At 43.7% G+C, this 26,814-nt stretch overlaps 1 protein-coding gene across 4 annotated transcripts in view; it reads right to left on the minus strand.

The window, feature by feature from the left end:
* Nucleotides 1-26,814, minus strand: part of KCNH2 (potassium voltage-gated channel subfamily H member 2) — a 316,360-nt gene that overhangs the window by 233,436 nt on the left and 56,110 nt on the right. For 3 of the 4 annotated variants that reach the window (XM_073582209.1, XM_073582210.1, XM_073582208.1), the window contains one exon: nt 16,844-17,074. In XM_073582209.1, coding sequence (XP_073438310.1) covers nt 16,844-17,074 — 231 coding nt within the window. Of the gene's footprint in view, nt 1-2,573; nt 4,442-16,843; nt 17,075-26,814 lie in introns of those variants that run through there. The other variant, XM_073582211.1, reaches the window with a different exon arrangement.

Here is a 26,814-nt window from a genome sequence, read left to right on the forward strand (position 1 = left end):
AAGGCACTGGGAATATGCAAATGATCTCCTCAAGACTCTTCCCCTGGTTTTCCGATTTCCTCTTTTCAGCTGCAACCGCCAAAACCCAGTGATCGTTGAGCTCGCGGAGACTCTTCACTTATCCCAGAAGGCACTGGGAATATGCAAATGATCTCCTCAAGACTCTTCCCCTGGTTTTCCGATTTCCTCTTTTCAGCTGCAACCGCCAAAACCCAGTGATCGTTGAGCTCGCGGAGACTCTTCACTTATCCCAGAAGGCACTGGGAATATGCAAATGATCTCCTCAAGACTCTTCCCCTGGTTTTCCGATTTCCTCTTTTCAGCTGCAACCGCCAAAACCCAGTGATCGTTGAGCTCGCGGAGACTCTTCACTTATCCCAGAAGGCACTGGGAATATGCAAATGATCTCCTCAAGACTCTTCCCCTGGTTTTCCGATTTCCTCTTTTCAGCTGCAACCGCCAAAACCCAGTGATCGTTGAGCTCGCGGAGACTCTTCACTTATCCCAGAAGGCACTGGGAATATGCAAATGATCTCCTCAAGACTCTTCCCCTGGTTTTCCGATTTCCTCTTTTCAGCTGCAACCGCCAAAACCCAGTGATCGTTGAGCTCGCGGAGACTCTTCACTTATCCTAGAAGGCACTGGGAATATGCAAATGATCTCCTCAAGACTCTTCCCCTGGTTTCTTGTATATAGGAGCAGTATTATAGTAGTTATATTCTTGTACATAGGGGCAGTATTATAGTAGTTATATTCTTGTACATAGGGGCAGTATTATAGTAGTTATATTCTTGTACATAGGAGCAGTATTATAGTAGTTATATTCTTGTATATAGGGGCAGTATTATAGTAGTTATATTCTTGTACATAGGAGCAGTATTATAGTAGTTATATTCTTGTACATAGGAGCAGTATTATAGTAGTTATATTCTTGTATATAGGGGCAGTATTATAGTAGTTATATTCTTGTACATAGGGGGCAGTATTATAGTAGTTATATTCTAGTACATAGGGGACAGTATTATAGTAGTTATATTCTTGTACATAGCGAGCAGTATTATAGTAGTTATATTCTTATACATAGAGGAAGTATTATTGTAGTTATATTCTTATACATAGGGGCAGTATTATAGTAGTTATATTCTTGTACATAGCGAGCAGTATTATAGTAGTTATATTCTTGCACATAGGAGCAGTATTATAGTAGTTATATTCTTGCACATAGGAGCAGTATTATAGTAGTTATATTCTCTTATATAGGAGCAGTATTATAGTAGTTATATTCTTGTACATAGGGGCAGTATTATAGTAGTTATATTCTTATACATAGAGGAAGTATTATTGTAGTTATATTCTTATACATTTGGGCAGTATTATAGTAGTTATATTCTTGTACATAGCGAGCAGTATTATAGTAGTTACATTCTTGTACATAAGGGGCAGTATTATAGTAGTTATATTCTTGTACATAGTAGCAGTATTATAGTAGTTATATTCTTGCACATAGGAGCAGTATTATAGTAGTTATATTCTTGCACATAGGAGCAGTATTATAGTAGTTATATTCTCTTATATAGGAGCAGTATTATAGTAGTTATATTCTTGTACATAGGAGCAGTATTATAGTAGTTATATTCATGTACATAGGGGCAGTATTATAGTAGTTATATTCTTGTACATAGGGGCAGTATTATAGTAGTTATATTCTTGTACATAGGAGCAGTATTATATTAGTTATATTCTTGTAAATAGCAGTATTATAGTAGTTATATTCTTGTACATAGGAGCAGTATTATAGTGGTTATATTCTTGTACATAGGAGCAGTATTATAGTGGTTATATTCTTGTACATAGGGGGCAGTATTATAGTAGTTATATTCTTGTACATAGGAGCAGTATTATAGTAGTTATATTCTTGTACATAGGGGCAGTATTATAGTAGTTATATTCTTGTACATAGGAGCAGTATTATATTAGTTATATTCTTGTAAATAGCAGTATTATAGTAGTTATATACTTGTACATAGGAGCAGTATTATAGTAGTTATATTCTTGTACATAGGTGGCAGTATTATAGTGGTTATATTCTTGTACATAGGAGCAGTATTATAGTAGTTATATTCTTGTACATAGGAGCAGTATTATAGCGGTTATATTCTTGTACATAGGAGCAGTATTATAGTAGCTATATTCTTGTACATAGGGGCAGTATTATAGTAGTTATATTCTTGTACATAGGGGCAGTATTATAGTAGTTATATTCTTGTACATAGGGGGCAGTATTATAGTGGTTATATTCTTGTACATAGGAGCAGTATTATAGTAGTTATATTCTTGTACATAGGGGGCAGTATTATAGTGGTTATATTCTTGTACATAGGGGGCAGTATTATAGTAGTTATATTCTTGTACATAGGAGCAGTATTATTGTAGTTATATTCTTGTACATAGGGGGCAGTATTATAGTGGTTATATTCTAGTATATAAGGGCAGTATTATAGTAGGGACATCATTTGCTGTATTATTTCCATATATAACATAATTCCTGTGTTGTGGCTATCGGTATCACTCACACGCTGATATCTGGCCTCCATTCCTGGTTCTCCTGTTGCTCGCAGTCTCCGCACCATTATGGCGGTCAGCTCAGGACACGTCGCAGCTACGGGCGAGTAAATATCTGTCACGCACACAATAGTCGTGGCTCGCATTACACATCTTGTCAGGGAGAGCAGGGAGCGCGTTAACAGAACATCCCGAGATGAGAGGAAAACATGTCTACACATGTCACGCTGTCCCTGGGAAAACACACCGAGAAGATTACAGTCGACGTTTTCATGAATAAATTACGAGATGTAGGAATAGGACGCGGTACATGTCTGAGGGCGATACACGGCGAATGAGCTGCACCGCCAGACACGGAGGCGCACAGGCGCAGCACAAAGAGTTCATGGCGGGGATCTGCAGCATTGAGAAGGTGAGTTTTGGTGTTTTTTTTTTATCAAAGAAGGTGTTGAAAACCTCACTAAGAGAAATAAAGTGACCTGTCCTCGTGATTATTTTTGGGGTGGCTATAGATTAGGCAGGTTTTTTTTTTCATGAAGGAGACTGGGCAGTATAGTGGGCAAAATGCTGGAGATTGGCACTGTTAGGTTACCAGGATAGGGAGGTCGTCTGGAGAAGGATGAGGAAGATGTGGCCAGAGGCGGGAGTGTGGTGAACAAGGGGCGGGAGTGTGGCGAACAAGGGGCGGGAGTGTGGAGAATAAGGGGTGGGAGTGTGGAGAATAAGGGGCAGGAGTGTGGAGAATAAGGGGCGGGAGTGTGGAGAATAAGGGGCGGGAGTGTGGAGAATAAGGGGCGGAAGTGTGGAGAATAAGGGGCAGGACTGTGGAGGATAAGGGGCAGGAGTGTGGAGAATAAGGGGCGGGAGTGTGAAGAATAAGGAGTGGTGACATCAGTAACGTTACCGCTAACCACGACTGCCAGTAACACACTGAGGGTAGTGCGAGAACCAGCAGCAGTGACAAGCGGTAACGTCATTAAGGTTGCTGCAGGTCACAGCCAGTGGTTCTCCCGGTAACCTCAGTGTGATCCGGCCATCTGTGAACCGGGATAAGCTTTATGACGTGACTGGTTCTCACGCTATTCTCAGTGTGTTCCTGATGGCCGTGGTGAGCGATAACGTTACTGATGTCACCGCTCATCACAGCTTCAGGATGCAGCAGAGTTGTGGATAGTTATGGAACCTTCATTTGGATTACGGTTGACCCTGTGGATTACATTTTTTTGAGGGTAATAAATGGGTAAAAGACGGTAATTGTCGGGGAGTGCTTGTTACTGATAAAGGACATTTCTATGGGAAAAAGGGGGGTCTAACTGACACCTCTCCATTACTAACCCTGCTGCTTAATGTCAGCGGACATTACACAGCTGACATCAGCCCCAAAACTATTAACCCGTCTGCCAGCGCACCAGGGCAATCAGGAACAGCCAATGATAAGCTCCAGAATTAGTGCATCTAATGGATCTGCTATTTCTGGGGCGGCTGAGGTCTGATTTTTATTAGGCTGGGAAAATATCAATATCCATGGATCTCACAAGCTAATTAATATCAACTCACAGCAGATATTAAGGAGGACCCTATGCAATTTTTTTAGGGTACCCCCCATTTTTAAAAAGCAGAAAAGGCTAAGCAGACAGCTGTGAGTTAATATTAATAGGCAGTGAAGCTCTATAGTTATTGGGCAATTACCAAACTAATAAAACCAGCTCACAGCTGTCTGCTTTCCCTTAGCTGGGTAGAAAAAAAAGGAGGACCCTACACTATTTTTTTTACATTGATTTCTAGAAAGCTGCCAGACAAGCTCCTCAGAGCTTACTAAATATTATGACGGCTATCTCTCTAGCTACATCTAAGCTCCTAATCTCTATTTATCTCTACCTGTGAACACCTTTCATACATGATGTTCTTTAATTTCTATGCTGCATTTAATTCCAAACGTGTCACACAGACAGCACACGGATACACTGATACAAACAACACAATGACACACGGATGTCACACAGATATCACATACATACACACGGACATGGACCATGGATCTCAGTGCCAGAAACACCAGGACGTGTGCACTGGGCCTAAAAGAGCAAAAAACACTGAAGAGGCAAAATGTGAAAAACACATTATGTGTCAGTCTGGAAACTTTTGTCCACCATGACTGCAGATTGTCAGCTCTGAGGGGCAGGGGATGGAGTGATGGGGTAAGTACAAGATATGACACCATACAGCCGGCGGTACGGACTCACAATCAGACAGAGGAGACAGCATGGAGACGGAACGGTGCTCATTAAATATGACAGCGCTGACTGATCACATAATATCTCTCCAGAGACATTTATTATTTATCCTCGGCTATGTATAGTCAGCGCCAGAGGAATATTCATATTTAACGCAGAGTCAGTGTCTATGAGATCCTCATGAGCCCAGAGTGCCAGGAAATCGCAACGATCCAAATCTGTGCCTCTTTATAGTGCGGCTCTATCTGCCGCGCGTTCTCTCTCTCATAGACTCTACAAATGCTGCATCACTCCGCTCGCACTCCGTCCTGTTTCTGCAGCTTCCCCTTTTGTTTTGCTCGTTGCTAGCCACATCCTGAATGTTTTCAAGAAAAACCTGGGCGCAAAAGACTTAAAACAAGTCAGCGCATCAAGGAGAGGCAGTCCACTATGCAGCACAATGAGCATCCTATGACATCTTCAAATTTTGTTAACTCAGACAGGAAGACAAAAGGTGGAGGACGCTACACACATAATTCTGCTTGATTGTAATGGAAACTGTCAGCAAGCCTGCGGCCAAACACTTCAAAAGTGTAGGTGAGATTCTGACATGCAGAAGGAAAGTGTCTGCTGTAAAGATGTCACTTACAAGAAGGTATCACAGCAAGATCTCTGCAGACACTAGTCACAAGGGGAGTCCCAGCAACTGAATAGTGACTGCAGCTCTGGAGTATAATACAGGATGTAACTCAGGATCAGTAATGTAATGTATGTACACAGTGACTGCACCAGCAGAATAGTGAGTGCAGCTCTGGAGGATAATACAGGATGTAACTCAGGATCAGTAATGTATGTACACAGTGACTGCACCAGCAGAATAGTGAGTGCAGCTCTGGAGTATAATACAGGATATAACTCAGGATCAGTAAAGTAATGTATGTACACAATGACTGCACCAGCAGAATAGTGAGTGCAGCTCTGGAGTATAATACAGGATGTAACTCAGGATCAGTAAAGTAATATATGTACACAATGACTGCACCAGCAGAATAGTGAGTGCAGCTCTGGAGTATAATAAAATATGGCAAAGATATTTGAATGTGCGGTATATTTCGTGCACGGTGTCTGTGGTCCGGGTATCGCACCCTCCACTGTGCAGCACCTCAATGACGCGGACAGGATCTGTGTCATATTCCCGCCACCTCTCCCTCTATCTAATCAGCAGCGATTACAACAAATACTTTTCAATCAGCCAATTAGTCGGAACAGACTTTTCTGCATTACGCTGAGAGCCTCTTCTATGGACGACGTAAAAAGTGTATTGTCTGCTGGGGGCTTCATAATGGGGGCAGATTAGAGACTTTATTAAGTGATTTTACTTCTCCTCAATATCCTCATTATACTGCTCTGCCCCCCTAATATCATTTACCATTCATTACTCCAGGACAGTGGGGGAGGTGGGACCAGGACAGCGGGGGAGGGGGGACCAGGACAGCTGATAATGTAATAATATGGTCGATATTGTGTCTGTGTAGAAGAAGGAGAGCATGGAGGGGTTAAAATGTACATGGCAGATTTCTAGAGCAAAGCCTGGGGGTCTTGAATTCCACCTTGCTCTTTTAAAATGCACCAAGTTTTTTAAGGACAATTTGGTGCATCTTCATCTCTCCATTAGTCAGAAAACTAAACCAGTGGAAGGTGTGTAATAAGATTTATGTCAATATCTGAGATAAAGAAAAAAAAAAGGAGTAAAAAGTTGCAATTTTTTGTGCCAAAAAAAAAAAAAAAGGACCAAAACTTCCAACTTTTTAGTTTTAACGCCATGATTGTGGTACTGTAAGATCTGTGCTTGCTGTTGTAAGTCCAGTAACAGGCTGAGAATCCCTCCTGTGCTGATCCTTACAGCTGACTGTTTGTTACAATTGTATCTGGTATAGAAAAGAGCCAGGACCCCAGACTGATACACTGTAACGAATTACGAGCTGTAGAGAAGGACTTGCCCGCTGCTGCTCCAATGCTGCCTCTCTCCACCGCTGTCCCTGATTTTCACTGACCGGCTGCAGCTCTGATATCACGTCTACAGCGTGTGACAGGTCCAGCCAATCAGCAGTGACAGCACAGGATTGTCTGCAGCGGTTACATGCTTGCACTTGTGACATCACAGCAGCAGCCATGGAGAAGAAGCGCTGCAGCAGACGGGAGTATGTACGGCTCAATTTTTGTTATTTTTGCCAAGAAGACCCCTAAAATTTAGGCTGGGGGGACTGTCCAGATTGGATACAATTTATACGAGCTTTTTAGCCTCTGGATATAAACAAGAATATTTCAAGCGGACGAGGGATGGGGGATTTGTAGATCCCCGCTCTCCACTGACTCTACGACACTTCTGAGAATTCAGATTTCATTTGCGGTGATTGTCTTAAAAGTAAAAAATAATTCCCATTTTCACTTCTCTTCCAGACTGCAGCAGGTTTTCTCCCGCTTTATATTCCCACTTGCACTTCTCTTGCAGACTGCAGCAGGTTTTCTACCATTTTATATTCTATCTGGAAGTATTATATGTTATGATTGAGTCACCGTAGGAGGCAAAAACAGAAATGCTAGCTAAGTCCAGAAAACCAGAGAGGTTGGCAGCTATCGGATTGCAGACCCCTGAACCTATCAACACAACTAGCAGTAGCCGTGGGGGGTTCCTACGATGCCCTAGACCCCTCGATCACAGCCGGAGAATTAAATAGCCTAAAGACAGAAAGGGAAATCTAAACTGCCCCAGAGCAGACCCCAAAGCAAAAGGCAGCCCCCCACATATAATGACGGTGAAGCAAGAAGAAAGAACACAACACAGACAGAAAGATAGACTGAGCAAAGACGGGGCCCAAGCTAACTAGATAGGAAAGGACAGGAAGGCTGCTGTCTGCAATCCGTGAAAAACCCTATGAAAATAAGAGCCAACAGACTGACAGTGAAAAAGGCCCTGAAGATGCTAGGCTTCAAAAAGACTATGTCAGTACTCAGGAAAATTCTGAAGACAGAGCAACCGGCAAAAGGAGAATCAGCTCACCCCGGCAGGGAATGGCAGAATCCAGAAAACCAAGGCAAACAAAAAACAAAACACAAATGCTAAAAGGCAAAGCAGAAAACTTAGCTTTAGAGGAGCAGGAATCAGACTGGTTTCCTAGAAGTCCACAGAGAACTCACCCGCAGGGCAGAAGGGCGTCGGCAGCCTTATATCCAGTCCGTGACTCCACTCAGCCAGTCATCATCATTAGACTCAGGTGCCTGATAATCAGGCTCATTACCTTCCTTTACCAGAATAGGAAGTTCACCAGACCTCAGTGACGAAGGGGAAAATGAACTCACAACAATTCTATCTGGAAGTTCTCTTGCAGAATGTAGCAAGTTTTCTACCACTTTATATTCCACCTGGAAGTTGTCTTGAAGACTGCAGCCAGATTTCTACCACTTTATATTCCTGCTTGCACTTCTGTTGCAGACTGCAGCAGGATTTCTACCACTTTATATTCCTGCTTGCACTTTTCTTGCAGACTGCAGCAGGTTTTCTTCCACTTTATATTCCCACTCGCAGTTGTCTTGAAGACTGCAGCAGGTTTTCTCCCACGTTATATTTAGCTGTTTTATCTCATCAATCCCATGAAGACTGTGATCCCAGAAGAGTAATTGTGGGGTTCTTGGTGACCTTGCTTGTTGAAGCACTCCCTGTCCATCTATTCCATAGTCCCTCCAATGGGGTCTTTAGCAATCCACTGCACTTCATTCCTATTGTGGGACTTTTCAGCCATCTTGTTGGTGACAAATTTCCTAATGCAAGCATTTTATCTCATCAAGGGGGAAATCTAAGTCCAAGTTCGCATGATGCGCTCACAATACATTTTTCCAAAGATGCAATAAAAAAGTGGCAATTTTACAGCGTTTTTAGTAAAATTGTGCTTAAAAAAAATGCATTGCATGAACCCCATTCAATAAGTACTAATGGGACTGAGGGACTAAATGGTTGTCGTAAAGGTGCACAGTTTAAGCCTTGATATTATGGCAACTGTCAGCAAGGTCATCATCTCCAGAGGGGCATAAGTGAGAGGCATGAGGCATGTACCACGTAGCACACTGTATATGATTACATGGCACCGCCGATCGATGCGCCCGCTCCTTGCCCCCATAGTTCTTCCACATCTTTCCAACCGCCTCTAATTACTGATGAAGCCTCCAGGCCTGAAGACATGTGCATCGATCCCTGTGCATCTCCGCCACTCTTCCTACGGCTCCTAAACTCCTCTGCTGCAATGCAACCTGTGCTCATTACCGCCAAGCGAGCGCCAGATAACTCCTTCCCAGAATCCTCTGGGGCCAGGAATAGACAACAGACAGACATAAAAAATTATTATATTGCACGTCGAGGCAATGAATATGGGGGATCAACAAAAGGAGATCAGCTGTTCATCAACACAATCCATCTACACCCACCCGACATCTGACACCCAACTATGGATGTACTAGAAAGGAGCGCAATATAAAGGTGTACGGGGGTGTAATAATACACAGGTGTACGAGGGTGTAATAATATACAGGTGTACAGAATACAGGTGTGTAATAATATACAGGTGTACGGGAGTGTAATAATATACAGGTGTACAGAATACAGGTGTGTAATAATATACAGGTGTACGGGGTGTAATAGTATACAGGTGTACAGAATACAGGTGTTTAATAATATACAGGTGTACGGGGTGTAATAGTATACAGGTGTACGGAAGTGTAATAATATACAGGTATACGGGGGTCACGTGGACGGGGGTGTAATAATATACAGGTGTACGGGAGTGTAATAATACACAGGTGTACGAGGGTGTAATAATATACAGGTGTACAGAATACAGGTGTGTAATAATATACAGGTGTACGGGAGTGTAATAATATACAGGTGTACAAAATACAGGTGTGTAATAATATACAGGTGTACAGGAGTGTAATAATATACAGGTGTACGGGAGTGTAATAATGTACAGGTGTGTTATGAACGGCTAGCCGAGGAGGAAATAAAAAACAATACAAGCTAAGTCTCAGAAAAACCAAAGAGGTTGGTAACTATGCAGACTGCAGACCCCTGATCCTAACACGCAACTAGCAGCAGTCGTGGAGCGTTCCTACGGTGGTCCTAGACGCCTCGTCACAACCGGAGAACTAGATAAGCCTAAAGCAGGAAAAGAGGAAAACTAACTGCCCAAGAGCAGACCCCAAAGGAGAGACAGCCCCCCACATGTATTGATGGTGAAAAAAGCTGAAAACACAAACAAACAAAGGCAGGAAAATAGGCTGAGCAAACGATGGGGCCCGACTAACTAGAAAGGAAAGGAAAGAAAAGACACTGTCTGCAGTCTGCCAAAAACCCTACAAAATGTCCAACACAACTGATAGCAAAATTAACCCTGAAGTCACTAGACTTCTCCCACTATATCAGCACTCTGAAATATTCTGAGACAGCGCAAAAAGAGGCCAATCTAATAAGGGACAAAAAAAGGCAATTTGGCAAATGAGTGGAAATTCAGCACAGCCCAGCTGGGCTGGCTGACCACACAAAAAACTGAAAAGACCAACAAGAGCAAGTGTGAACATTAGCAAAAAACACACTTATCTTTGAGAAGACTGGAACAGAGCTGAGTCCTAGACCTGAGAAGCAGACTGCATCACCAGCACCTGGATAGGGCGTCGGCTGTCTCATATCCAGTCTGATACTCCAGAGATCCAATCATTATCTTCCTCACCAGGTGGCAGATCACTACCACTTAAACCAACCTCACTACCTCCTGTCACCACCAGAGGGAGAACGGAAGGGGAACTCTCAAATGGTGGAGCAGAAAATGAGCTCATAACACAGGTGTACAGAATACAGGTGTGTAATAATATACAGGTGTACGGGGTGTAATAGTATACAGGTATACGGGGGTCATGTGTACGGGGGTGTAATAATATACAGGTGTACGGGAGCGTAATAATACAAAGGTATATGGGGGTGTAACATACAGGTGTACGGGGGTGTTATAATGTACAGGTGTACGGAATACAGGTGTGTAATAATTTACAGGTGTACGGGAGCGTAATAATATACAGGTATATGGGGGTGTAATATACAGGTATGTAATAATATAAAGGTGTACGGGAGCATAATAATATACAGGTGTATGGAATACAGGAGTGTAATAATATACAGGTGTATGAGGGTGTAATAACATACAGGTGTACGGGGGTCTAATAATATACAGGTGTATGGGGGTGTAATAATATATAGGTGTCCAGGATACAGGAGTGTAATAATATACACATGTCCAGGATACAGGGGTGTAATAATATACAGGTGTGACCGGACTGTTAGAACAGTTTAGGGTCAGGCAGTGATTACCTCTGAGGGGCGCACAGACCCCTCCCGTCCATTTATCCTCCTTGTCCCTGGTCGCCCGGTGCGACCCTCCCCCGCAGGACGCTCGGTCATGAGCTGTAATAACTCCGCTGTGTGACCTCTTATGATAAATCCCAGAAATACTATTACATGCTGCGGATTATAATAAGAGTAAATCCTGCCGGCCAATTAACCCTGAGCGGCCGCGGATCACCCTGACCCAGTGCTGCCCTGACTGCTGCATCCACATCCCACGTGTACAGTGCCGATACTACGTGCAACTGTAGCAAAGCCACATCTGTGAGAAGTGTTAGACTTACACCTGTTTTTACAAAAAGGTCTCCATTCCCAGACGACAAGCAGATATCATAAATGATGGAGAGATGAAACAGTGTATAACTGATCTGCCCTGACTAAACATGGTGTGTATGTACTGTATATACACTGCTCAAAAAAATAAAGGGAACACTAAAACAACAGAATCTAACTCCAAGTAAATCAAACTTCTGTGAAATCAAACTGTCCACTTAGGAAGCAACACTGATTGACGATCAATTTCACCTGCGGTTGTGCAAATGGAATAGACAACAGATGGAAATTATTGGCAATTATCAAGACACCCTCAATAAAGGAGCGGTTCTGCAGGTGGGGACCACAGACCACATCTCAGTACCAATGCTTTCTGGCTTATGTTTTGGTCACTTTTGAATGTTGGTTGTGTTTTCACACTCGTGGTAGCATGAGACGGACTCTACAACCCACACAAGTGGCTCAGGTAGTGCAGCACATCCAGGATGGCACATCAATGTGAGCTGTGGCAAGAAGGTTTGCTGTATCTGTCAGAGTAGTGTCCAGAGGCTGGAGGCGCTACCAGGAGACCGGCCAGAACACCAGGAGAAGTGGAGGGGGCCATAGGAGGGCAACAACCCAGCAGCATGACCGCTACCTCAGTCTTTGTGCAAGGAGGAACATTGCCAGAGCCCTGTAAAATGACCTCCAGCAGGCCACAAATGTGCATGTGTCTGCACAAACCGTTAGAAACTGACTCCATGAGGATGGTCTATGTGCCCGACGTCCACAGGTGGGGGTTGTGCTCACAGCACAACACCATGCAGGACGCTTAGCATTTGCCATAGAACACCAGGATTGGCAAATTCGCCACTGACGCCCTGTGCTCTTCACAGATGAAAGCAGGTTCACACTGAGCACGTGTGACAGACGTGACAGAGTCTGGAGACGCCGTGGAGAGCGATCTGCTGCCTGCAACATCCTTCAGCATGACAAATTTGGCAATGGGTCAGTAATGTTGTGGGGTGGCATTTCTTTGGAGGGCCGCATGGTGTGGGGATGTGAGCACAACCCCCATCTGTGGACTTCGGGCACTCAGACCATCCTCATGGAGTCTGTTTCTAACCGTTTGTGCAGACACATGCACATTTGTGGCCTGCTGGAAGTCATTTTGCAGGGCTCTGACATTGCTCCTCCTGTTCCTCCTTGCACAAAGGCTGAGGTAGCGGTCCTGCTGCTGGGTTGTTGCCCTCCTACGGCCCCCTCCACATCTCCTGGTATACTGGCCTGTCTCCTGGTAGCGCCTCCAGCCTCTGGACACTATGCTGACAGACACAGCAAACCTTCTTGCCACAGCTCACATGGATGTGCCATCCTGGATGAGCTGCACTACCTGAGCCACTTGTGTGGGTTGTAGAGTCAGTCTCATGCGACCACGAGTGTAAAAGCACAACCAACATTCAAAAGTGACCAAAACATCAGCCAGACAGCATTGGTACTGAGATGTGGTCTGTGGTCCCCACCTGCAGAACCACTCCATTATAGAGGGTGTCTTGATAATTGCCAATAATTTCCATCTGTTGTCTACTCCATTTGCACAACAGCATGTGAAATTGATTGTCAATCAGTGTTGCTTCCTAAGTGGACAGTTTGATTTCACAGAAGTTTGATTTACTTGGAGTTAAACAGAATCTAAGTGTTCCCTTTATTTTTTTTGAGCAGTGTTTATCTATCTCCTCGGCTGCTGTGATGTCCTAGATGGAAACAGAATCTGCAGATTTACTTGGTGCCCCGGCATCCATCCAGGCCCCGGTGAGAGAAGCCGTAAATCCTCCGCGTCATTTTCCGGGCAGAAATGGGACGGCTGTATAAATAGAAAACTGTTTTTCACATCACCTTGAAGACAATTGTGCCAAATGCTGGGGAGCTGCGCACACAAAACAAGCACGGGTCTGAGAGTGATGCCGTCCATGACACATCCGATTACCATCGCTGCCATGTGGACCGCGGGCATTAAAATCACCATCCACATCAGTGTCCACACATAAGTATTCACAGCAGGAAGAAGGAAGGTATTGATGTGAACGGTCATTTGGGTCCATGACAACTCTGACAAATCACAAGGGGAATCCTGGTTGTCAGACTCTGGCACCAATTTAAATAAAGAATTCCAAACCTTAAAGGGGTGGTCCGATTTCCTGCAAAAACTTTGAAAGCGCAGGGCATGTGATAAAGTAATAAGATAAGCGCTACTTCACTGCTGTCATCCCAGTATGGCGCTCCGGTACTCCCGGCAGTCACATAGAGAATGAATGGAGCGGAGGTGGAGCGGGCGCCGGGGAGAATCCTAAACCGCATCCTCGAGATAGCTGGGGTTGAAGTGTTCAGACCCCGCAGCGATCAGCGAGTTACCTCCTATAGCAGTGGTCCCCAACCTTTCTGACCTAGAGAGCCACATTCAGCTCTGAGAGAGGGTCGCGAGTCACATTCAGCTCCTGCCCCCCCCTTACAGTAGTGGCAACCAGAGCCCCCATTACGGGTATAATGATAACCAAAGCTTTTCCACAGAAATCCCCCCAAATCAGTACACCAAGATCTTGCGATCCCCACAATACTCCCATTCAGTATTCTCCCATCAAGCACTCACAACACACTGCCTCATCCAGCTTCAGGCACCACCTCTCACAGGTAGTATCATCCTGTCTCCAGCGTATAATTCTTAAATTATCTCTAAACCCCTAAGACCAGTAAATGTGCATCCAGATCTTCTCTTCTGTGCAGGGCTACTCAAAAATTCACCTTTTCTGGAGCTAATGCAGCTGTCACACTGTGACTTGGCCCTGTGTGACGCGACCCGAAGATCGGTCGGTCACTAAAACAACCAAGATAGACAAGGGGACACCGGGGACACAATTACAACGGTGGGCCCTGCAATAGGGAACGGGGAAAGGGACACCTCCTGCACTCTCCTGAGGCTGTGTTCCTGAACTAGCCTGACGTCCCTATACGGCTTCTTTCAAACCGTCGCCGACCAGGATACCTCAGCCCTCACTCACCCTGCACCTAACCCTCAGTAGGGAATTGGTAAGTGCGGACACTGATCCCACCGCTGTACTAAAACAAAACACAAGGGAAAATAACGGACAGGGAAAAACAAAAAATTGTCAATGCCCCGAGGCAGCAGAGTAAGGCACCCAAACACAGCTTTCAGCAGAAACACCATTGCTCCAGATAGCTCCTCTCTTCTCAAAGGTTGGTTTGCAAAGGACCTGCTATTACCAACAGTCAGCTGGTGTACCAGGTGACCTTATATAGGAAGGCGGGAGTGGTCTCCACTAGCAGACTAAACATTTAGTAACACCAGCGGCCACCGGGGGCAAAAACTGATATTAACCCCCGATGGCCTGAAAGGAAAAAAGTTTATATCAGTGAATCCAGTATATGACAGATCCAAAAATGGATCGTGACAGTAGCAAGCTGGCAGACAGCCGCGAGCCACAATTCATGGGACCGTGAACTACATGTGGCTCCCAAGCTACAGGTTGGGGACCCCTGTCCTATATCATTCGTAGGGGAGAATAACCCTTTAATAAAGACTGCTATGAAAACAGTACGAAAAACGCCTTAAAATGCCTCGCCAGAATCCAGACAGAATCTACAGCAATTTATAATTTTGTTCTTGTCCATGTGATAAATATATAATATAACAAATAAATTATTCCACAATATGCAATGATCAAAGCCTGTTCACACACAGCATTTATTTTTTTCTTTTCTGCATGAAAAACGCAGGCTATGGTCAGAAAACTGCAGCGTAAATTATGTGCATTTTTGTTGTTGTTTTTATATAGATTTTGGCTGCTTTTTTGTTGCAAATCCATTTTGACTTCAATTCGGAAAAACCACAATAAAAAAACGCTGAAAGAACTGATGTGCGCCATTAAAAAAAAATGCACTACAGGTAAAAAAAAAAACACATGACATTTCAGAAATCTCATCTGGTTGTTACTTTAGAAAGCTGCAGGTTTCCTCATTAATAAGTGACAACACAAATCTCATCAAAAACGCTCCATGGGAACGAGCCCGAATAGCAAAATGCATTGGATTTCTAAATCTCATCTGTTCAGTTTTTTTTCCTTGTGTTTTGTTAACGTGTGATGCGTTCTCAATTCTTTAAGTATTTTTAACAAATTTTTCCCATTGAGATAAAAATGGCTTAGAACCAAAATAATATGCATCAAAAAAGCATAAACTCGCCAGTAATTTAGTCCACAGCTTTCTGGACATAGCATTTTTGATCATTTTTTTCCTGCATGAAAAACGAAGCCTGTGTGTGGATGTTTGCTGATTCTGCCTGAAGAAGACCCTGTTTGTGGGTTGAAACATGAAGTCCTGTACATCAACAATTTCCACTTCTCTTCTCCCTCCAGTAGATGTTACATCTCCTCCAACCGAATGTTGAGTTACTGATCGTGAGTAAAATGGCTGCCGACTATAGTCACCCCTCAGTACATTAAATGATTATAGAGAGAAACCATTGATCGATGCTCAGCTTTACCTGGGAGACACCAGCTCTGCATGCTATAGTCAATGGACCAGCTGCCTGCTATAGTCAATGGACCAGCTGCCTGCTATAGTCAATGGACCAGCTACCTGCTATAGTCAATGGACCAGCTGCCTGCTACAGTCAATGGACCAGCTGCCTGCTACAGTCAATGGACCAGCTGCCTGCTACAGTCAATGGACCAGCTGCCTGCTATAGTTATTGGACCAGCTGCCTGCTATAGTCATCGGACCAGCTGCCTGCTATAGTCATCGGACCAGCTGCCTGCTGTAGTCATCGGACCAGCTGCCTGCTTTAGTTATTGGAGCAGCTGCCTGCTATAGTCAATGGACCAGCTGCCTGCTATAGTCATCGGACCAGCTGCCTGCTATAGTCATCGGACCAGCTGCCTACTATAGTCATCGGACCAGCTGCCTGCTATAGTCATCGGACCAGCTGCCTGCTATAGTCATCGGACCAGCTGCCTGCTATAGTCATCGGACCAGCTGCCTGCTATAGTCAATGGACCAGCTGCCTGCTATAGTCATCGGACCAGCTGCCTGCTATAGTCAATGGACCAGCTGCCTGCTATAGTCATCGGACCAGCTGCCTGCTATAGCCAATGGACCAGCTGCCTGCTATAGCCAATGGACCAGCTGCCTGCTATAGTCAATGGACCAGCTGCCTGCTATAGTCAATGGAGCAGCTGCCTGCTATAGTCAATGGACCAGCCTGGTGTCACCAGGGTGATACTGAGGACCGTGGAAGGTAAAGAGTCATGAATGCGATCCACGGCCACTTTTCCCGATAAACGCCGTAGGAACTTACCATCTTTTCGATAGAAGGAGATCTCCACCTTACGCTCCTCGGATCCCACCAGGGCCTGAGCGATCTGCGACACCGCGCTGGAGGTGGTGCGAGGGCCGTACAGGAAGTCACAGGTGCAGGGTCTCTGCATGACCTCCGCCCTCGTGTACCCGCACATGGAGCAGAAGCCATCGTTACAGTAGATGACGGCGCAGTTTTCCACACGAGCGTTGGCGATAATGAACTTTCGACCTGTGAGAGAAAACAGAGGAGGCATCAGTGTGAGAGACGGCAAGAAATGCTCATATGCTAGACCACCCGCCCTGACCCACCAACACGAGCCATCGGGGGGTCGCCATACAGCTGCCTCCATATGGCCGACCTACACAATCTTATTATCACTTTATTACAATATCTCAGATCGACCCTGGACCATGTTCACAGGTCTGATGGTTATTGGAAACAGTCAGTAAGCTGGTCACATATCTAACTGCATGGGTGTGTCAAACATGTGGATGCGGGATGGGATGTATGAAGCCGCATTCACATCGTGGACAGTAACGTAGGACTTATTACACTATGTCTGAACATGGCCTAGTTCCCGATTATGTCTGCGCATGCTTTTGATGTTTTGTCAACCCATCACAGGCTTTCTCTCATTTTCTAACGTGAAAGAAAATGTCAAGCACCATCTGATTGGTTACTAAAAGTTTGATGTTTATTGTTTTGTAGAAAGTAACCAATCAGCTCTGCTTTGGAAGAATGAAAGTACAGCTGTGATTGGTCGCTATGGGCAGCTCAACTGCACTAGACGAGGTCCTTAGCAACCAGTCACCTGTATAACTGAAAGCACTGCTCTGATTGGCTGGGCAGCACCTTAGCGGCCTAGCTGGGACTCAGCAGATTTAATGGGGTTTTTAGAGATTTTTATCTATTTTTTTTAATTTACTTTTATTTATTTTTTTTAAACCTGGAGAATCGTGTGACCGGGGACCATTTTACTACACAATAAATGCCATAAAAAATAAAAAAAAAAAGCCTATTGGAATTTTTTTTTCCGTTTTTCTGTTCATTATATGGTAAAAGCAACGGTGTCATTGTAAAATACAACACGTCCCGCAAAAAAATAAAATAAAAATCCTGTTACAGCTGTGTTTATAGGGGAAGAAATGTGACTTTTGGAAAAAAAAAAAAAAAAAAGCAGACGTCCTACAGTCTATGGGCATCTAGCAGTCATACAGGTGTCGCCTTTATTTATGGAGGCGGCGCTGTCGCCCGGATCGACGTTCTCCCACATCTTCCTGACATTAGGACCACAACTATAAAAACCTCTAATTTCTATATTTTATTTCTCTCTTTGCTGTAAGTCTCAGAGACCGGCGATGACCTGATGAAGGTTTACGAACCACCGCGACTTCCCTGATTATCTCTTCCGAAATCCCATTTTGGTTTTTCTCTCTATGGCTTTGTGGAGAGTTTTTCAAGGCGTTCTTGGAGCAGTAACTTAATAAAAACTCTCCAAACTTAGAAAGACTATTGAAAAACCCTGAGTTTCTGCTCCAACTCATCTGCAGACAATCCTCTGTGTGCACACAGCCTGGGTGGAGCTGACCAGCGCAGCGAGGGTCGGGCTTTTTGCTGTCATGTGTAGTGTTTTCTTTGTCACCCGATGGTCACATTTTCCATTCATTTTCCATATACAGCACAATCGGGCCGTAGAAGAGATGTAGTTAAGGACCAGGCAATTGTTCCTTCTTGCGCTTTCATTTTTCTGCCCCTTTTTTCGACACAGCCATATTAGGGCTTTCTTTTGCGGGACAAGTTGTAGTTTAGAACAACACTATTCACTTTATATATATATATATGATGTACAGGAAAATGTGGGACGAAACGGTGAAAAAAATGCAATTCTGCCATTGTCTTTGGGTTCATTTCTACAGTCTTAATTGTGTAGTAAACTTGACCCGGTAACTTTAGTCTCCAGGTCAGTACGATTGCACTAATTTAGGGGTGAAAAAAATTCTGAACGTTGTATAAAAAAATAAATAAATGATGTATCTCCATTTTCCGAGACTTAACTTTTTTATTTTTTTTCCCGTGCATGGAGCAGTGTGGGGGCATAAACATTTCTCTCTCCTCAAGAATGGAGGGATTTTATATTTTATTATTGATTGCTCGTTGCCTAGGCTACCGGCCACCTTTGCAGTTTATCAGCTGAGGTCGACCCCTTAGGCAAGAAGTGCAGCGCTTACAAGTTATTTTCTATTCAGCTTGTAAGCGCTGCTCTTCAGCTGATCACCTGCCTCTGCTTGCCGCATGAGAGAGCACACAGTTCTGGGTCAGGAGCACTCTATAGGTGATAACTTGCTGATCAGGGAGTTTCCACCCCAGTTACATTATGGCGTGGGAAATCGGACCCCCGACTGATGCTCCATTCATTGTTTATTGCAGCGCATGGTCCCCCAACTCCAGAACTCAAGGCCCCACCAACAGGTCATGTTTTCAGGATTTCCTTAGTATTGCCCAGGTGATAATTGCATCATCTGTACAATACAAGGGAAATCCTGAAAACATGACCTGTTGGTGGGCCTTGAGGACTGGAGTTGGAGAACCCTGGTTTATTGGATTGATGGAAAAAGCCGCATGCAGCGATCAGCAGACCCATAAGTAATGACTGGAGCAGCGATCCCAAATATTCACAACTCATACTACAGACCCATAAGTAATGAACGGAGCGGCGATCCCAAATATTCACAACTCATACTGCAGACCCATAAGTAATGAATGGAGTGACGATCCTAAATATTCACAACTCATACTGCAGACCCATAAGTAATGAATGGAGTGACGATCCCAAATATTCACAACTCATACTACAGACCCATAAGTAATGAATGGAGTGACGATCCCAAATATTCACAACTCATACTGCAGACCCATAAGTAATGAATGGAGACACGATCCCAAATATTCACAACTCATACTGCAGACCCATAAGTAATGAATGGAGTGACGATCCCAAATATTCACAACTCATACTGCAGACCCATAAGTAATGAATGGAGCGACGATCCCAAATATTCACAACTCATACTGCAGACCCATAAGTAATGAATGGAGTGACGATCCCAAATATTCACAACTCATACTACAGACCCATAAGTAATGAACGGAGCGGCGATCTCAAATATTCACAACTCATACTGCAGACCCATAAGTAATGAATGGAGTGACGATCCCAAATATTCACAACTCATACTGCAGACCCATAAGTAATGAACGGAGCGGCGATCTCAAATATTCACAACTCATACTGCAGACCCATAAGTAATGAACGGAGCGACGATCTCATATATTCACAACTCATACTGCAGACCCATAAGTAATGAACGGAGCGACGATCTCATATATTCACAACTCATACTGCAGACCCATAAGTAATGAACGGAGCGACGATCTCATATATTCACAACTCATACTGCAGACCCATAAGTAATGAACGGAGTGACGATCCCAAATATTCACAACTCATACTGCAGACCCATAAGTAATGAACGGAGCGGCGATCCCAAATATTCACAACTCATACTGCAGACCCATAAGTAATGAACGGAGTGACGATCTCAAATATTCACAACTCATACTGCAGACCCATAAGTAATGAACGGAGTGACGATCCCAAATATTCACAACTCATACTGCAGACCCATAAGTAATGAACGGAGCGGCGATCCCAAATATTCACAACTCATACTGCAGACCCATAAGTAATGAATGGAGACACGATCCCAAATATTCACAACTCATACTGCAGACCCATAAGTAATGAATGGAGTGACGATCCCAAATATTCACAACTCATACTGCAGACCCATAAGTAATGAATGGAGACACGATCCCAAATATTCACAACTCATACTGCAGACCCATAAGTAATGAATGGAGACACGATCCCAAATATTCACAACTCATACTGCAGACCCAGAAGTGATGAATGGAGTGACGATCCCAAATATTCACAACTCATACTGCAGACCCATAAGTAATGAACGGAGCGGCGATCCCAAATATTCACAACTCATCCTACAGACCCATAAGTAATGAACGGAGCGACGATCTCAAATATTCACAACTCATACTGCAGACCCATAAGTAATGAACGGAACGGCGATCCCAAATATTCACAACTCATCCTACAGACCCATAAGTAATGAACGGAGCGACGATCTCAAATATTCACAACTCATACTGCAGACCCATAAGTAATGAACGGAGCGACGATCTCAAATATTCACAACTCATACTGCAGACCCATAAGTAATGAACGGAGCGGCGATCCCAAATATTCACAACTCATACTGCAGACCCATAAGAAATGACTGGAGCAGCGATCCCAAATATTCACAACTCATACTGCAGACCCATAAGTAATGAACGGAGCGGCGATCCCAAATATTCACAACTCCATACTGCAGACCCATAAGTAATGAACGGAGCGGCGATCCCAAATATTCACAACTCATACTGCAGACCCATAAGTAATGAATGGAGTGACGATCCCAAATATTCACAACTCATACTGCAGACCCATAAGTAATGAATGGAGTGACGATCCCAAATATTCACAACTCATACTACAGACCCATAAGTAATGAATTGAGCGGCGATCCCAAATATTCACAACTCCATACTGCAGACCCATAAGTAATGAATGGAGTGACGATCCCAAATATTCACAACTCATACTGCAGACCCATAAGTAATGAATGGAGTGACGATCCCAAATATTCACAACTCATACTACAGACCCATAAGTAATGAATTGAGCGGCGATCCCAAATATTCACAACTCATACTGCAGACCCATAAGTAATGAACGGAGCGGCGATCCCAAATATTCACAACTCATACTGCAGACCCATAAGTAATGAATGGAGACACGATCCCAAATATTCACAACTCATACTGCAGACCCATAAGTAATGAACGGAGCGGCGATCTCAAATATTCACAACTCATACTGCAGACCCATAAGTAATGAATGGAGTGACGATCCCAAATATTCACAACTCCATACTGCAGACCCATAAGTAATGAACGGAGCGGCGATCTCAAATATTCACAACTCATACTGCAGACCCATAAGTAATGAATGGAGCGACGATCCCAAATATTCACAACTCATACTGCAGACCCATAAGTAATGAACGGAGTGGCGATCCCAAATATTCACAACTCATACTGCAGACCCATAAGTAATGAACGGAGCGGCGATCCCAAATATTCACAACTCATACTGCAGACCCATAAGTAATGAACGGAGTGACGATCTCAAATATTCACAACTCATACTGCAGACCCATAAGTAATGAACGGAGTGACGATCCCAAATATTCACAACTCATACTGCAGACCCATAAGTAATGAACGGAGCGGCGATCCCAAATATTCACAACTCATACTGCAGACCCATAAGTAATGAATGGAGACACGATCCCAAATATTCACAACTCATACTGCAGACCCAGAAGTGATGAATGGAGTGACGATCCCAAATATTCACAACTCATACTGCAGACCCATAAGTAATGAACGGAGCGGCGATCCCAAATATTCACAACTCATCCTACAGACCCATAAGTAATGAACGGAGCGACGATCTCAAATATTCACAACTCATACTGCAGACCCATAAGTAATGAACGGAGCGACGATCTCAAATATTCACAACTCATACTGCAGACCCATAAGTAATGAACGGAGCGGCGATCCCAAATATTCACAACTCATACTGCAGACCCATAAGAAATGACTGGAGCAGCGATCCCAAATATTCACAACTCATACTGCAGACCCATAAGTAATGAACGGAGCGGCGATCCCAAATATTCACAACTCCATACTGCAGACCCATAAGTAATGAACGGAGCGGCGATCCCAAATATTCACAACTCATACTGCAGACCCATAAGTAATGAATGGAGTGACGATCCCAAATATTCACAACTCATACTACAGACCCATAAGTAATGAATTGAGCGGCGATCCCAAATATTCACAACTCATACTGCAGACCCATAAGTAATGAACGGAGCGGCGATCCCAAATATTCACAACTCATACTGCAGACCCATAAGTAATGAATGGAGACACGATCGCAAATATTCACAACTCATACTGCAGACCCATAAGTAATGAACGGAGCGGCGATCTCAAATATTCACAACTCATACTGCAGACCCATAAGTAATGAATGGAGTGACGATCCCAAATATTCACAACTCCATACTGCAGACCCATAAGTAATGAACGGAGCGGCGATCTCAAATATTCACAACTCATACTGCAGACCCATAAGTAATGAATGGAGCGACGATCCCAAATATTCACAACTCATACTGCAGACCCATAAGTAATGAATGGAGCGACGATCCCAAATATTCACAACTCATACTGCAGACCCATAAGTAATGAATGGAGCGACGATCCCAAATATTCACAACTCATACTGCAGACCCATAAGTAATGAATGGAGCGACGATCCCAAATATTCACAACTCATACTACAGACCCATAAGTAATGAATGGAGCGGCGATCCCAAATATTCACAACTCCATACTGCAGACCCATAAGTAATGAATGGAGCGACGATCCTAAATATTCACAACTCCATACTGCAGACCCATAAGTAATGAATGGAGTGACGATCCCAAATATTCACAACTCCATACTGCAGACCCATAAGTAATGAATGGAGCGACGATCCCAAATATTCACAACTCATACTGCAGACCCATAAGTAATGAATGGAGCGACGATCCCAAATATTCACAACTCATACTACAGACCCATAAGTAATGAATGGAGCGGCGATCCCAAATATTCACAACTCCATACTGCAGACCCATAAGTAATGAATGGAGCGACGATCCCAAATATTCACAACTCATACTGCAGACCCATAAGTAATGAATGGAGCGACGATCCCAAATATTCACAACTCATACTGCAGACCCATAAGTAATGAATGGAGCGACGATCCCTAATATTCACAACTCATACTACAGACCCATAAGTAATGAACGGAGCGGCGATCCCAAATATTCACAACTCATACTGCAGACCCATAAGTAACGAATGGAGCGGCGATCCCAAATATTCACAACTCATACTGCACACCCATAAGTAATGAACAGAGCGGCGATCCTAAATATTCACAACTCCATACTGCAGACCCATAAGTAATGAAGGGAGCGACGATCCCAAATATTCACAACTCATACTGCAGACCCATAAGTAATGAACAGAGCGGCGATCCTAAATATTCACAACTCATACTGCAGACCCATAAGTAATGAACGGAGCGGCGATCCCAAATATTCACAACTCATACTGCAGACCCATAAGTAATGAATGGAGACACGATCCCAAATATTCACAACTCATACTGGAGACCCATAAGTAATGAACGGAGCGACGATCCCAAATATTCACAACTCATACTGCAGACCCATAAGTAATGAAAAGAGCGGCGATCCCAAATATTCACAACTCATACTGCAGACCCATAAGTAATGAATGGAGCGGCGATCCCAAATATTCACAACTCATACTGCAGACCCATAAGTAATGAACAGAGCGGCGATCCTAAATATTCACAACTCATACTGCAGACCCATAAGTAATGAACGGAGCGGCGATCCCAAATATTCACAACTCCGTACTGCAGACCCATAAGTAATGAATGGAGCGGCGATCCCAAATATTCACAACTCATACTGCAGACCCATAAGTAATGAACGGAGTGGCGATCCCAAATATTCACAACTCATACTGCAGACCCATAAGTAATGAACGGAGCGGCGATCCCAAATATTCACAACTCATACTGCAGACCCATAAGTAATGAATGGAGTGACGATCCCAAATATTCACAACTCATACTGCAGACCCATAAGTAATGAATGAAGTGACGATCCCAAATATTCACAACTCATACTACAGACCCATAAGTAATGAATGGAGCGGCGATCCCAAATATTCACAACTCATACTGCAGACCCATAAGTAATGAATGTAGACACGATCCCAAATGTTCACAACTCATACTGCAGACCCATAAGTAATGAATGGAGCGGCGATCCCAAATATTCATAGAATCATAGAATCATAGAGAATCATAGAATCGTAGAGTTGGAAGGGACCTCCTGGGCCATCTGGTCCAACCCCCTGCTCAAAGCAGGATTCGCTAAATCATCCCAGTCAGATGTCTGTCCAGCCTCTGTTTGAAGACTTCCATTGAAGGAGAACTCACCACTTCTTGTGGCAGCCTGTTCCACTCATTGATCACTCTAACTGTCAAAAAGTTTTTTCTAATATCTAATCTGTGTCTCCTCCCATTCAGTTTCATCCCATTGCTTCATCCCATTCACAACTCATACTGCAGACCCAAAAGTAATGAATGGAGCGGCGATCCCAAATATTCACAACTCATACTGCAGACCCATAAGTAATGAAGGGAGCGACGATCCCAAATATTCACAACTCATACTGCAGACCCATAAGTAATGAAGGGAGCGACGATCCCAAATATTCACAACTCATACTACAGACCCATAAGTAATGAATGTAGACACGATCCCAAATATTCACAACTCATACTGCAGACCCATAAGTAATGAATGGAGCGGCGATCCCAAATATTCATAGAATCATAGAGAATCATAGAATCGTAGTGGAGTGGAGTGGAGTGACGTAATGGAGTGACGATCCCAAATATTCACAACTCATACTGCAGACCCATAAGTAATGAATGGAGTGACGATCCCAAATATTCACAACTCATACTGCAGACCCATAAGTAATGAACGGAGCGGCGATCCCAAATATTCACAACTCATACTGCAGACCCATAAGTAATGAATGGAGACACGATCCCAAATATTCACAACTCATACTGCAGACCCATAAGTAATGAATGGAGACACGATCCTAAATATTCACAACTCATACTGCAGACCCATAAGTAATGAATGGAGCGGCGATCCCAAATATTCACAACTCATACTGCAGACCCATAAGTAATGAATGGAGACACGATCCCAAATATTCACAACTCATACTGCAGACCCATAAGTAATGAATGGAGACACGATCCTAAATATTCACAACTCATACTGCAGACCCATAAGTAATGAACGGAGCGGCGATCCTAAATATTCACAACTCATACTGCAGACCCATAAGTAATGAATGGAGTGACGATCCCAAATATTCACAACTCATACTGCAGACCCATAAGTAATGAATGGAGACACGATCCCAAATATTCACAACTCATACTGCAGACCCATAAGTAATGAATGGAGACACGATCCTAAATATTCACAACTCATACTGCAGACCCATAAGTAATGAATGGAGCGGCGATCCCAAATATTCACAACTCATACTACACACCCATAAGTAATGAACGGAGCGGCGATCCCAAATATTCACAACTCCATACTGCAGACCCATAAGTAATGAATGGAGCGACGATCCTAAATATTCACAACTCATACTGCAGACCCATAAGTAATGAATGGAGCGACGATCCCAAATATTCACAACTCATACTACAGACCCATAAGTAATGAATGGAGCGACGATCCCAAATATTCACAACTCATACTGCAGACCCATAAGTAATGAATGGAGACACGATCCCAAATATTCACAACTCATACTGCAGACCCATAAGTAATGAACGGAGCGGCGATCCCAAATATTCACAACTCATACTGCAGACCCATAAGTAATGAATGGAGCGGCGATCCCAAATATTCACAACTCATACTGCAGACCCATAAGTAATGAATGGAGACACGATCCCAAATATTCACAACTCATACTGCAGACCCATAAGTAATGAATGGAGACACGATCCTAAATATTCACAACTCATACTGCAGACCCATAAGTAATGAATGGAGCGGCGATCCCAAATATT

Source organism: Dendrobates tinctorius, unplaced genomic scaffold (genome assembly GCF_039654945.1).
Source record: "Dendrobates tinctorius isolate UK_male_01 unplaced genomic scaffold, ASM3965494v1 ptg000070l, whole genome shotgun sequence".
Classification (NCBI taxonomy): Eukaryota; Metazoa; Chordata; class Amphibia; order Anura; family Dendrobatidae; genus Dendrobates; species Dendrobates tinctorius.